Consider the following 14,908-nt stretch of genomic DNA (forward strand, 5'->3'; position numbering starts at 1 on the left):
TTAGGGCTCCCCTTGCTTCAGGACCCTCTCACTGAAAGGTCTGTTTGTTTAGCTTTTAGCCCGCAAATGTCCTTTGGATATGGGAGCCTGACTGGTGAGTCATGGAAACAACCTGAAGACAAAGCAATAATACAGCAAAATGCAAGTTACATACAGCCGGGCGGCTATACTATTTAAGTATATTATTTTGAAGGTATAGCCGACCGGCTATACACAATATTTTAAAGGTATAGACGGGCGGCTATATTTTTGGATATACTCCATCCAATCTCATCTCCTTAAATGTAACATCATTTGGATATATTCCATCCAATCTCATCTCATTAAATAGAGAGATGGGATCATTCATGCATTGAAAGACTAATTTTGCATCTTCAGTAACCTCACACTTTGAATATGTCGGCTACATTACAAACTGAAACATGATTTCCATATCCTGATTTAATTGTCAAGCCATGTATCTGTTTCCCAAGTTCTAAATTCATTTCATGACCGCAAGCTGAAACTGCACTAGTAAATGAGACATGATCTAACCCCATCACTTCTCCCACCATCTCAATAAAGACAAAAATCGCCTCAAGCTCATGATTTCCCTCCTGAGAGTAACCTGATAGTATTGCATTCCATGAAACCAGATCCTCATTCGCCATTTCATCAAACACATTCCTAGCTTCTACTAACCGCCTCTACCATCTAAACCAGACTTAAATATAAGAGAATGCAGTTGTAATCCAAATAGAAAATCTTCATGATCCGCACAAAAAGCAAGAATCGTAGTATAAGTCACTGGATAAAAAACAACTCCATTAAAATTCATCCTAAGAGCAAAATTCAATGCACCCTCACTTGTTCGAAACCCCGAAAGAATAGTATTCTAAGAAACTATATCAGTATAGCACAGTCTCGAAGATAAGTAAGGGACCATCAAACTGGCCAGCTTTGGTGTACACGCTCATCAAAGAATTTGAAACCGTAGTATACGAAGCAAACCAGAAGAAACTGCAAACCCGTGAATTTGGCATGCGGGTTTGGGGTCCCCTTGACAGGCCTTGATAGCAAGGGTAACGGTATTTTTCATCGATGTTATCAGACAAATGCAGTTCAAGTTGCTTACAGAACATGTCAAGGGCTCTAAGGGTAACGGTAACTTCATCGTGTTCGTTTCTCTGTCTCTTCATTTCACTCGCGACCACATTCTCTGCGAGTGCAAACTTCGCCTGTCTTCATTTGGAAAGGCGGCCAGACCCGCCCAGGAAACCTAGGCGCCGCCTAGACACACCAGAGCCCGCCTCAACCCGCCCAGGCCGCCTAGGCGCCGCCTAGACTAGCCCAGGCCGCCTAGACCCACCCAGGCCGCCTAGGACCCGCCTAGATCCGCCCGGGCCGCCTAGGACCCGCCTAACTCCCTTATAGCATCAGAGTTGTTATCTTAGTGGAGATTTCAATAGCTGAATGACATTTGATGGCTTTCGTAGAGAGAGTCCAATCCAATCCAATCAACGGAGCAGCCGAAATGAAAGAAAAAAAAATCGAAGCTTGAGTTGAGAGGGAGAGAGAGAGGCTCAAGACTGAGTCTTTGAAGCTTGGAAGCGCTTATGGAGAAGCAAAATGGCTGTGGGTGCGAGTGCCGCGTATAGTACCTTAAAATATTCGAATACATTCACAGCGTATAGCCGGTCGGCTATACGGTCAAAATACCACATTTAAATAGTGTAGCCGCCTGGCTATACCCTAAAATATTCGAATATAGCCGGACGGCTATACCGTCAAAATAATACATTTAAATAGTATAACCGCCGCTATATACTAAAATATTCGAATACATTCAGAGGATATCGCCGCACGGCTATACCGTCAAAATAATATATTTAAATAGTATAGCCGGACGGCTATAGTGAACTTGCATTTTGCTCCATTATTGCTTTGTCTTCTGGTTGTTTCCATGACTCACCAGATCTTGATGGTTAATTTTCACTCAATTATATGACCCTTTTGTATATGCAACCTTTCTTTTTCCTTTTTATTATAGACGTTAAACAAGAAGATTATAGGCGGTGATGGACAAAGGGAACCCATACATGACCTTTTGTTATCGTTCACATCAAAACTTCATTTGTATGTTGCCTCAAGATGAATTTCCTTTTTTTTTTTTTTTTTTTTTTTTTGAAATTTGGCTACAGAAGTTCTTAACCATTATGAGTTACTTTTGAAGTTTGACATGTACAGATTCAAGCCTTCAAAGTGAGGGCCTTGAGAAGGAGTCCATTTTCAGTGTTTTTGCCTCCCACATGTTCTCTCTCAAAATTTTCATCTCTAATCCTAGACATTTTGCCATTCTACATATCTCCCCAGACTGTGGGTGGGATGTATCACCTGATGAAAACCAATGCAGATACAAGGAACCATCAGCATCACCATTATCCACCCAACTATATCCCACTTCCTTTCTCACTCCTTTATCTCTCATCCCTTTCCTAACTTTTGCTACCATTTCCCAGTCCCCTTTCTCAGCATACAAAAAGATCATTTTCGTAATCTATATACTGATCAGGCATATGTATTAGATTATAGATATTGGTTTGTACCAGCACATTGGCATGGGGTGTAAACCTTCTAGGTCATCATCTGGTCATTATGAAGGTAAGGCAAAATTTGTGCGGTATCTTTTTCATTTGGTTCCTATATTCACAAAGGTTTCTAGCCTGAATATATTGCAGCAGCTGTTCTTCAGGACAAATTTACGTTAAGTGGTGATTCTCTTGCAGTTGCAGGGAACATAATATTATGATGTGAAAACAAAGAGATATGTTGATTTTCCAATATCAATCACAGATATATTGCAAATGATGGTTTTGGTCACACATGACTATATAGAATAAAAAATGTAAAGAAAAAAATATGTGAATCAGATTACATGCTTTTCTCCTTTTATAATCAACAGTTGCTCAGATTCTACAAGAAATATGGGAGTAGATGTCCATCACAATCCGCCGGCGCCTAACATTTTCATTGCTGCTGTGACAATGATCCTCTTGTACTTAAATGCGGTGAAGACACAAGTTAAAAGCCTTCGGTTTTTATTATTTTGTGTCCTTAATATTTGATTTATTGAGCCTGTACAAAATCTTACATGAGCATAGTTTTCTACAGATGTTTAATCTAGCTTACTATGGCTTGGACAATACTGAACCTGAGTTTGATACAAAGTGGATAAGGACCGCTTAGATGATCCACATGTCAAAGCCAATCTGCTATTTCAGGTCAGAGAACGTTGTCTTATTTTGCTTTTTAGTTCTCTCATCGTTTTATTCTCTTACTACCATGCATGAATTCTGCATTCAGCCACATTTCTCGCAGTTAGAATTACCAATCAGTAATTATGTCATACATCAAAAGGGCACATCGGTATAAGAATTTTCATAGCATAAAAATAAGGATCGACCAACATTTTGTGGATCAAAGAATGTTGAATTTCATAGCATAAAATTGCTTGAATAAGAATTTTCTTTCTAAAATGTATCTATCGTAATTATAAACTGAACCCAATGACAATCTTTTTCTCATTACACTTGACAACCCTGCTCTTCTGCTTTGAGATACATCAATATATCCTCTGTATATGAAAAATTGGATACAAAACAGTCCAATGAGACAACGAAGAGAAGAGTTTTGAAATAAATTGAAGTGTTATCAGAGGTCATATGGCATTGATATATATACGAACTATTCTAAATGAGATTTCAAACAATGTGTTAGATGAGAAGAAGCATCTCATTCTTACATATTCCATACCCACGTGCACATGAAATTCCCAATGTCAAGAGGGGAAAAAAGTGCAATACCTTTCTTGTATCTCGCAAGCATAGGAGATTCAACCTTTCATGAGGATGCTGGTTTGATAAAGAAGCAAGCTGCATCCAATCATACATTAATACCGGCAATCATTGAGGCAACATACAGGCTTGAATAAAGACAAATTGTCACAAGTAAATAAGATATGTTGATCTAGAGATAAAGATCCTCCCCAAATGTTCCAAGTAGAAGCTTCCTAAAGATGAAATCTGAATATGACAGACATTTCAGCGGAACAAAAGGTTTAACCTAATAAAACTAGTCTTTCATTTCCAACCATTTCAAACAAAATACGTTCTGGTATGGAAATATTTATCATAGATAAGCCTAATAGTTAATTTGCAACCTCATGTGTATACTGATGAGTCGATTTTATATTATATATTTAACCTCATTCTTAATATATTTTGGTTAATATTTTGGAAGAATTTTGATACTTTGAATTATATTTCCAATATAGGACTTTCGACTCTCTCTGGAGCAAAACATAATCAAACGGACGAATTTTGGAGTAATTCCAGTTGGACAACATACGTGAGTCACTTAGCTTGATCGTATCAAAATATCAGACTTTTCCACCAAGCAATGATTTCCTGGCGAATAAATGAAGGAGCAGTGCGCTATGCTGGAATAGTGACGTTTTGGGCTTTTATTGCGTTTTTGGAGCCCAAGATGACCTCGGATGGGTTCGTGGCCTTCTGGAGAAGTGTTCGGAATATTTTTATCTTTAAAACGAGCTATCTTGGGCCAGATTTGGGGGAGATTTGAGACTAAAACGTGGCTAGGCAGATTGTGGGCAGATTCTCCTAATCCAATTTGGACTTTATTTCCTAGTCTTATTTTATTTTAACTTAGTTTCCTTGTGGGGATTGGGTAGCTAGGTTTTAGGAGGTATTTAAGCTCCTTTTCACAGAATTTAGAGCACTTCCTTTTTGACTTCCTTTTGGACTTCTTTTCGGCTTTGGGAGCAATTGCTAGGGTTTTGGATTTTCGCTACTTTCAGGTGTTTTCATTCTTATTCATTCGAATGATATTTTCTTGGATTTCAATTATGATTATGTGTAACTAATTCCTTTTGCTAGGGTGAGGCCGTAAGCCTTAGCATGAATGTGTAGTTTTATTAATTTGCTTATGAATGGATGCATGTTTGCTTTGAATTATTAATCACTGTGTTTAAAACTATCTATCTATTTTAATGACTGATCACCATTAGGATATGTAGACAAGTAATTTGATGCAATTTCTGTTGGAACATCACCCTGAAATTGAGGAGGGCTTCTTGTGATTAGTAATTGTAAGTTCACTTAAGGCGAACATCACGCTCTTAAGGGTTGCATGGTTTTTCAAAGGGTTTTCACAAAGCTTAATGAGTCTTACATGTTTATATTTGATCTGAACATCACAGACGGATTGCATGTTAGATATACGTTTTCGCTTGAACATCACAAGGAAAGTATGCATTAGGAAAACCTAACCTTCAAAGCATATATGTGGAAATTCATAAGTAATTGATAGAATTGCATAGGATTGCGACGGTGTTGGCTAGACCCTAGTTTTCTCTAAATTGTTAGTCTTTAAAAAGAAATCGTTTTTCTTCTTTGCTGTTATTATTTCCCAACTTTCAGATTTCTTTTACTGTTAGTTTAATCTTTTCAAATTCATAAACTTCAAATCTTTGATAAAATCTATTTTAGTTATTAATTAAGAGCTAGTTTAATTACAAATTAGTCAAACAATCTTTGGGGACAACGACCTTGCATTAGCATTTATACTACAATTACCTTGTATTCTTGCAAGTATTTTCAGTGATTTTAACCTTGTTTGCGCAGGTACTAAAAATCCTATCATATACATAAAGACAAAAAATAAAGGATAATTGTTCATTAAATGAAAAGTAGATCAGTTTTAGTATTCATAATGCATTAAAACAATGTAAACAGAGCGCAAAAGTACAGACTGAAGTAAAAGGCACTAGTATCTATCCTCTAAATAGAAACGTCCATCTGGAAGTGGTTCACACCAACATAAATAATAATTTTTTCTTTAAAAGGAGGAAGCATGGTAGTGGAGTTTACAAATGACATTCTGCATACTAGAAAATTAAGAAGGAAAGGAGGAGGATGAAAGACCTGCAAATGACATTCTTCTTTTCTTCCTCTCTCTATTTTGCATGTAATTTTACACAAACCCAGGTCAGACCAAATGTTGGCGAGAGTAAACACACCCCCTAATTAAAAGGGAAGATTAATATCCTTATTCACAGGTCAAACTAGTTTTAAGAAGGAAGAATCTAGAGCGACTGATAGACAATAAGCTCATCTCTGATTCTGAAGTATCGCAGAGAATACAAGGCAGAGATCAAGTCATGGCCGGGTCTTCCGTTGTCTTCATTTGAAACAAAAGGACACGACCCGCCTGGCTCCCGGATCGCCTAGAACCGCCAGCCGCCTAGATCCGACTGACCGCCTAGGCGCCGCCTACATCCGCCTGCATCGCCTAGATCCTCCTGCACCGTCTAGGCACCGCCTAGATCCGCCTAGCCGCCAGATCCGCCCAGGCCGCCTAACTACGAGTTCGAGTCCCTATCCGTGGCTACCATGGCGTCCAATTTACGTATGTTTCTGATTTTGCAACTCTTTCGTTTGTGATTGCCCTAATATAATTAAAACGTATAGCCGTCCGGCTATACATTTAAAATATTCAAATATATTTAAATAGTACCGCCGACCGGCTATACCGTTAAAATAATATATTTAATGCGTACAGCCGCCCGGCTGTACCGTAAAAATATCGAATATATTTAAATAGTATAGCCGTGCGGCTATACCATTTAAAATTTTGTCATATTATTTTAGGGTTTAGGGCTAAAATACCACTTCAGCTAATTGGGCTAGAGTTATTTCTTCAATTATTTTATTTATACAAGCGATATTGTGGAATGATAATTTAAATTCTTTCCGATACCTACCATTCTAATGATTTCTAGTAATTAGCCCATTGCGCAAGAATCAAAAATCTATTTTATTTATGAGAAATAATATTGGTTAAACCCATAAATACAAAAACTATAATAAGGATCCACCAATATTTTGTGGATCAAAGAATGTTGAATTTCATAGCATAAAATTGCTTGAATAAGAATTTTCTTTCTAAAATATCTCAATCGTAATTATAAACTGAACCCAATGACAATATTTTTCTCATTACACTTGACAACCATGCTCTTTTGCTTTGAGATACATCAATATATTCTCGGTATATGAAAAATTGGATACAAAACAGTCTAATGAGACAACGAAGAGAAAAGTTTTGAAATAAATTGAAGTGTTATCAGAGGTCATATGGCATTGATATATATACGAACTATTCTAAATGAGATTTCAAACAATGTGTTAGATGAGAAGAAGCATCTCATTCTTACATATTCCATACCCACGTACACATGAAATTCCCAATGTCAAGAGGGGAAAAAAGTGCAATACCTTTCTTGTATCTCGCAAGCATAGGAGATCCAACCTTTCAGGAGGATGCTCGTTTGATAAAGAAGCAAGCTGCATCCAATCATACATTAATACCGGCAATCATTGAGGCAACATACAGGCTTGAATAAAGACAAATTGTCACAAGTAAATAAGATATGTTGATCTAGAGATAAAGATCCTCCCCAAATGTTCCAAGTAGAAGCTTCCTAAAGATGAAATCTGAATATGACAGACATTTCAGCGGAAAAAGGTTTAACTAATAAAACTAGTCTTTCATTTCCAACCATTTCAAACAAAAGGCACCAGTATCTATCCTCTAAATAGAAACGTCCATCTGGAAGTGGTTCACACCTACATAAATAATAATTTTTTTCTTTAAAAGGAGGAAGCATGGTAGTGGAGTTTACAAATGACATTCTGCATACTAGAAAATTAAGAAGGAAAGGAGGAGGATGAAAGACCTACTAGGTAATTTCCACTTCACAAGCAAAATCAGCTATTGAACATGTTGAAGAATCAATGATAACCTACAAAATTTAAAAAAAACAAGCCACAATCAGTGAAACTTATACTTTGGGTCAAACTCTATATACCTTAAGAAAGTTAAAAGGAAAAGAAAAGGACCAGTGACACTAATCTATCATTCCCATCCGACGGTTGCCTTCCATTATACTCCTTATCCGTTGTTTGAGTGACAAGGTACAAGCAAAAATCTATGAATATTCAACAAAAACAACAGAACACGTGGACTGTAAAAAAGTACCAAGTAGGCATACAAAACTTGCCAGATAACATTTTCAACATAGTTATTTTGCAGCAAATGCACTTCTACGTTTAAATATTTTATGAATGTCATATGTGAAAAATACAAACTGCTTCCTTGCTTTGCATACATATCAATAAGAGCACCTGCAATAATTGGGCCAGTCACTAATCCAAGTTTGATCAAGGAAGAGTGGCATAATTGGCCGTATTTCAGAGAAATATCCTGAGCATCACCAATTGCACTCAAGACACTACCAAATGTGTAATTGTTTGGCTTCGACTCCATGGTTGCTACCAAGTTTTTAGTGCATCTTGACACAGCCCTTTCTGAGCATACCCTGAAATCAAAGCACTCCATGATATGATTTCTCTGCAGTTTAACTCCTCAAAAACTTTGATGGAGTCATGCATGGACTCAAACTTAGCATACATGGTGATCAAGCTGCTGCAAACATTATGCTTTGATAAAAAGCCAGTCTTTATGCAAAACCCCATGAATCATTCGCCTTCCTCCACCAACTTCCTAATTGATATAGCATGGATTAGTCCAACAAATGTAACATCATTTGGATATACACCATCCAATCTCATCTCATTAAATAGAGAGATGACATCGTCTTCGTCTATTGAAATCATAGTTAGCCAAGACACTACGCTTGCGATCATTCATGGATTGAAAGACTAATTTTGCTCAGTAACCTCACACTTTGAATATGTCGAGATCAATACATTACAAACTGAAACATGATTTCCATATCCTGATTTAATTGTCAAGCCATGTATCTGTTTCCCAAGTTCTAAATTCATTTCATGACCGCAAGCTGAAACTGCACTAGTAAATGAGACATGATCTAACCCCATCACTTCTCCCACCATCTCAATAAAGACAAAAATCGCCTCAAGCCCATGATTTCCCTCTTGAGAGTAACCTGATAGTATTGCATTCCATGAAACCAGATCCTCATTCGCCATTTCATCAAACACATTCCTGGCTTCTACTAACCGCCTCTACCTCGAATACATACTTATAAAAAAACTTCACCATCTAAACCAGACTTAAATATAAGAGAATGCAGTTGTAATCCAAATAGAAAATATTCATGATCCGCACAAAAAGCAAGAATCGTAGTATAAGTCACTGGATCAAAAACAACTCCATTAAAATTCATCCTAAGAGCAAAATTCAATGCACCCTCACTTGTTCGAAACCCCAAAAGAATAGTATTCTAAGAAACTATATCAGTATAGCACAGTCTCAAAGATAAGTAAGGGACCATCAAACTGGCCAGCTTTGGTGTACACGCTCATCAAAGAATTTGAAACCGTAGTATACGAAGCAAACCCAGAAGAAACTGCAAACCCGTGAATTTGGCATGCGGGTTTGGGGTCCCCTTGACAGGCCTTGATAGCAAGGGTAACGGTATTTTCATCGATGTTGTCAGACAAATGCAGTTGAAGTTGCTTACAGAACATGTCAAGGGCTCTAAGGGTAACGGTAACTTCATCGTGTTCGTTTCTCTGTCTCTTCATTTCACTCGCGCACCACATTCCTCTGCGAGTGCAAACTTCGTCTGTCTTCATTTGGAACAAAATGGAGGCGGCCAGACCCGCCCAGGAAACCTAGGCGCCGCCTAGACCCACCAGAGCAGCCTCGACCCGCCCAGGCCGCCTAGGCGCCGCCTAGACCCACCCAGGCCGCCTAGGAGCCGCCTAGATCCGCCCAGGCCGCCTAGGAGCCGCCTTGATCCGCCCAGGCAGCCTAGGAGCTGCCTTGATCCGCCCAGGCCGCCTAACTCCCTTATAGCATCAGAGTTGTTATCTTAGTGGAGATTTCATTAGCCGAATGACATTTGATGGCTTTCGTAGAGAGAGTCCAATCCAATCCAATCAACGGAGCAGCCGAAATGAAAGAAAAAAATCGAAGCTTGAGTTGAGAGGGAGAGAGAGAGGCTCAAGACCGAGTCTTTGAAGCTTGGAATCGCTTATGGAGAAGCAAAATGGCTGTGGGTGTCGGCTACACCTTAAAATATTCGAATACATTCACAGTGTATAGCCGAACGGCTATACCGTTAAAATGCTACGTTTAAATAGTATAGCCGCGCGGCTATACCTGACATTCACAGAGTATAGCCGCACGACTATACCGAAAAAATAATACATTTAAAGGGTATCGCCGCACGGCTATACCGGCAAAATAATATATTTAAATAGTATAGCCGCACGGCTATAGTGAACTTGCATTTTGCTCTATTATTGCTTTGTCTTCTGGTTGTTTCCATGACTCACCAGATCTTGATGGTTAATTTTCACTCATTTATATGACCCTTTTGTATATGCAACCTTTCTTTTTCCTTTTTATTATAAACGTTAAACAAGAAGATTATAGGTGGTGACGGGCAAAGGGAACCCATACATGACCCTTTGTTATCGTTCACATCAAAACTTCATTTGTACGTTGACTCAAGATGAATTTCCTTTTTTTTTTTTTTTGGAAATTTGGCTACAGAACTTCTTAACTAAGGGTCGTGTCCTTTTTTGTTTCCAAATGAAGACAACGGAAGACCCGGCCATGACTTGATCTCTGCCTTGTATTCTCTGCGATACTTCAGAATCATAGATGAGCTGTCTATCAGTCGCTCTAGATTCTTCCTTCTTAAAACTAGTTTGACCTGTGAATAAGGATATTAATCTTCCCTTTCAATTAGGGGGTGTGTATTTACTCTCGCCAACATTTGGTCTGACCTGGCTTTGTGTAAAATTACATGCAAAATAAAGAGAGGAAGAAAAGAAGAAGAAAAATGTACCAATTACTTTGCAGCTAATAAGAAGTTTCCTCGTCTCTACAACTGCAATGGAGTCACCAACGTGTCAGCAGAAGAAACGAGTAATGGAGTCACCAACGTAACGTGCTTATTTTAAACTCGAATATGTTCTCTCTATTTGCTTATTGCACGTAATATTTTCCAAGTTGAGAAATACAGCATGCTGAAGTTGAAGTCCTTGAATCACATCTCATTGGTGTGCAGATCAGTTGAGAAATCCCTTGATTTCTACCAGAGTGTTCTTGGGTTCTTTCCAATTAGGAGGCCTGGCTCCTTCAACTTTAATGGTGCATGGCATAATTCTTAAAAACTTGGAAAACCAACAACAACCACCCTTCATTTTTATTGAATTGGTTTACTCTGTTTTTGAAACATTATAAATATAGAGTATTAATTTGGTTTTTGGTTAATTCTGTGACATTTGAATCATAGGCTATTCAATTGTGGCATTGGCATACATCGTCTCCAATCTGAAGACCCTGATAAAATGCCCAAGAAGATCGCCCAGATTAACCCCAAGGATAACCACATTTCTTTCCAGTTCTCTCTCTAGCTCTTTTATTCATTTTTTGTATGCTTATATATATAACGTCCGCATAGGAGAATTTATGTATATATATATATATATATATATCTTCTATGTGTGTACAGTATATTTGTGATGTGAAAATGACTAGAAATACATTTGAATTGTTTTTAGTGTGAGAGCATGGTCACAGTGGAGAAAAATTTGAAGGAGATGGAGATAGAGTACGTGAAGCGCAGGGTGGAGGAGGGTGGAATCTACGTTGATCAGCTTTTCTTCCATGACCCTGATGCCACTATGATTGAGATCTGTAATTGTGACAACCTTCCTGTAATACCCCTCGCGGGAGAGCCAGTCAGGCCCTGCACACGTGTCAATTGCAATGCCTCGAAACAACAACAGCAGCAGCAGCAGATGGCATGCCTCCCTTCTATACACATCAAGGAAGATTACCTTCCTTGTTCATAAATTGTAAGGTGCGGATCAGTACATGTGAAAATTTGATTAACCAACTTGAAAACTTATCTAGTTTTTAATTTTTAGTTGATAGCCTGAAATCTTGTGTGTTTTAACTTTTCTAGCTGTCTTGATTGAGTAACCAAATATGAAAATGATCTTACATATAAGAGCAAGGGAAACCAAAAACATGAGGCATAAACAGATATATAATATATAAGCTGGCAGTAAAATGAAACTTACCCACCACATCACAGGATGATGAGGACATCTGCTTAAATGAAAACAGAAGAACTGGGAGCTCCCTTCAGTCCAAACCATAGAGCAAGTGCATCTCATCATCTCATAGCCATGCTGTTCGGTTTTGGGCTGCAAGGAGCACCCATTTCTGCAATTTCCCCATGAAGTCAAGAAGGAGAAGAAAGACAAAAATTGATGGCAATGGCGCATGTTCCAGCTATATATTTTGAACTTAAAGGGGCAGATGAGCTCAAACTATTGCAGTAGAATAGAATGGCTCATGACTTGGTTCAAGCTCTTCAGCCACTCTTTCTAAAACATAAATGCTTGCATGACAGCAACAAAATGAAATACAATACAAGCACTGATTTGATGCATAGAAAATTATAGGAAGAAAAACAACACATAAATTGTGTAATTAGTAGAATATAATTTTAATTTTTACCATGGATGAATGCCTAGCATGCATTGATTAGAAGAAAGAACTGGGCACCATGATGACTTGATGAGTGACATCTAACTGACAAGAGAATCTTCAATAACATACAAAGGTAAAGGAGACAACAAGTTTTCAATTGTTTCTCAAAAACAGTAAAGTAATTCCCAAGTGTGGATGCTAACTAACTACACCTCAGGTTTCTTTTTCTTCTTCCTCTTTAAGGGAATGAAATAATTCCCCACATTAGTCATATGAAACATGTTCTTTGCATCCAACATTAATTTCTTACCTTCTCTTAACTGTTTCATTGACTTTATTCATCACCTACTCTGACTCTCACTTCAATTTAGTATCCTATTGAATACGCACTATTCAATCGTTTTCTTTTACGTCGTGTTTGGTAATTGGGATTGAATTGGATTATTTATTCCTCTAAAACCTCACAATCATGCAGTTTTTTTCTGTCTCTTTCTCTGCTAGCCTAACCTATTTCTATCTACTTAAATTCCCTTCTGCTTGAAATGTTGTTGTAGCAATTATTTTTGAGTTGCTTTGAGTGGTAATATGGATGGTTTGGATTATTTAAGAAATCCACATTCACCAAAATTTCAAATCTAAGGTCCTCAGGTCCTCACTCACACATCACACACACTGTTCATGAATGTATGAGAATGAGACTTAGGGCTCCCCTTGCTTCAGGACCCTCTCACTGAAAGGTCTGTTTGTTTAGCTTTTAGCCCGCAAATGTCCTTTGGATATGGGAGCCTGACTGGTGAGTCATGGAAACAACCTGAAGACAAAGCAATAATACAGCAAAATGCAAGTTACATACAGCCGGGCGGCTATACTATTTAAGTATATTATTTTGAAGGTATAGCCGACCGGCTATACACAATATTTTAAAGGTATAGACGGGCGGCTATATTTTTGGATATACTCCATCCAATCTCATCTCCTTAAATGTAACATCATTTGGATATATTCCATCCAATCTCATCTCATTAAATAGAGAGATGGGATCATTCATGCATTGAAAGACTAATTTTGCATCTTCAGTAACCTCACACTTTGAATATGTCGGCTACATTACAAACTGAAACATGATTTCCATATCCTGATTTAATTGTCAAGCCATGTATCTGTTTCCCAAGTTCTAAATTCATTTCATGACCGCAAGCTGAAACTGCACTAGTAAATGAGACATGATCTAACCCCATCACTTCTCCCACCATCTCAATAAAGACAAAAATCGCCTCAAGCTCATGATTTCCCTCCTGAGAGTAACCTGATAGTATTGCATTCCATGAAACCAGATCCTCATTCGCCATTTCATCAAACACATTCCTAGCTTCTACTAACCGCCTCTACCATCTAAACCAGACTTAAATATAAGAGAATGCAGTTGTAATCCAAATAGAAAATCTTCATGATCCGCACAAAAAGCAAGAATCGTAGTATAAGTCACTGGATAAAAACAACTCCATTAAAATTCATCCTAAGAGCAAAATTCAATGCACCCTCACTTGTTCGAAACCCCGAAAGAATAGTATTCTAAGAAACTATATCAGTATAGCACAGTCTCAAGATAAGTAAGGGACCATCAAACTGGCCAGCTTTGGTGTACACGCTCATCAAAGAATTTGAAACCGTAGTATACGAAGCAAACCCAGAAGAAACTGCAAACCCGTGAATTTGGCATGCGGGTTTGGGGTCCCCTTGACAGGCCTTGATAGCAAGGGTAACGGTATTTTTCATCGATGTTATCAGACAAATGCAGTTCAAGTTGCTTACAGAACATGTCAAGGGCTCTAAGGGTAACGGTAACTTCATCGTGTTCGTTTCTCTGTCTCTTCATTTCACTCGCGCACCACATTCCTCTGCGAGTGCAAACTTCGTCTGTCTTCATTTGGAAAGGCGGCCAGACCCGCCCAGAAACCTAGGCGCCGCCTAGACACACCAGAGCCCGCCTCAACCCGCCCAGGCCGCCTAGGCGCCGCCTAGACTAGCCCAGGCCGCCTAGACCCACCCAGGCCGCCTAGGACCCGCCTAGATCCGCCCAGGCCGCCTAGGACCCGCCTAACTCCCTTATAGCATCAGAGTTGTTATCTTAGTGGAGATTTCAATAGCTGAATGACATTTGATGGCTTTCGTAGAGAGAGTCCAATCCAATCCAATCAACGGAGCAGCCGAAATGAAAGAAAAAAAAATCGAAGCTTGAGTTGAGAGGGAGAGAGAGAGGCTCAAGACTGAGTCTTTGAAGCTTGGAAGCGCTTATGGAGAAGCAAAATGGCTGTGGGTGCGAGTGCCGCGTATAGTACCTTAAAAT

The 14,908-nt window shown here is 38.6% G+C and overlaps 1 protein-coding gene, 1 long non-coding RNA gene and 3 pseudogenes across 2 annotated transcripts; 1 reads left to right on the plus strand and 4 right to left on the minus strand.

Moving 5' to 3' along the window:
• Window positions 1-383: 383 nt before the first annotated feature.
• On the minus strand, window positions 384-1,121 carry LOC148914510 (pentatricopeptide repeat-containing protein At4g32430, mitochondrial pseudogene; annotated as a pseudogene).
• A 6,677-nt stretch (window positions 1,122-7,798) lies between these two features.
• LOC103333942 (pentatricopeptide repeat-containing protein At4g32430, mitochondrial pseudogene) lies at window positions 7,799-10,055 on the minus strand (annotated as a pseudogene).
• A 1,017-nt stretch (window positions 10,056-11,072) lies between these two features.
• Window positions 11,073-12,140, plus strand: LOC103341047 (glyoxylase I 4-like). Its single transcript, XM_008244527.2, has 3 exons — window positions 11,073-11,215; window positions 11,354-11,460; window positions 11,620-12,140. The coding sequence occupies exons 1-3, from the start codon at window positions 11,082-11,084 to the stop codon at window positions 11,913-11,915; spliced, it is 537 nt and encodes a 178-aa protein (XP_008242749.2). The 5' UTR covers window positions 11,073-11,081; the 3' UTR covers window positions 11,916-12,140.
• Window positions 11,763-12,727, minus strand: LOC148914511 (uncharacterized). Its single transcript, XR_016122635.1, has 3 exons — window positions 12,589-12,727; window positions 12,147-12,291; window positions 11,763-11,900 (listed from the first exon to the last, which is right to left on the minus strand). It is a non-coding gene; the product is annotated as an uncharacterized LOC148914511 (long non-coding RNA).
• A 916-nt stretch (window positions 12,728-13,643) lies between these two features.
• LOC148914512 (pentatricopeptide repeat-containing protein At4g32430, mitochondrial pseudogene) lies at window positions 13,644-14,380 on the minus strand (annotated as a pseudogene).
• Window positions 14,381-14,908: the final 528 nt, after the last annotated feature.

Source organism: Prunus mume, linkage group LG8 (genome assembly GCF_029339155.1).
Source record: "Prunus mume cultivar Tortuosa linkage group LG8, ASM2933915v1, whole genome shotgun sequence".
Taxonomy (NCBI): Eukaryota; Viridiplantae; Streptophyta; class Magnoliopsida; order Rosales; family Rosaceae; genus Prunus; species Prunus mume.

Excerpts from the sequence above, each read along its gene's own strand:
- LOC103341047 (XM_008244527.2), top strand. The coding sequence starts at position 11,082 with ATGCTGAAGTTGAAGTCCTTGAATCACATCTCATTGGTGTGCAGATCA. Across the intron at positions 11,216-11,353 it reads TTCAACTTTAATGGTGCATG|GCTATTCAATTGTGGCATTG; the intron begins GCATAATTCTTA and ends TTTGAATCATAG. Across the intron at positions 11,461-11,619 it reads GGATAACCACATTTCTTTCC|AGTGTGAGAGCATGGTCACA; the intron begins AGTTCTCTCTCT and ends TGAATTGTTTTT.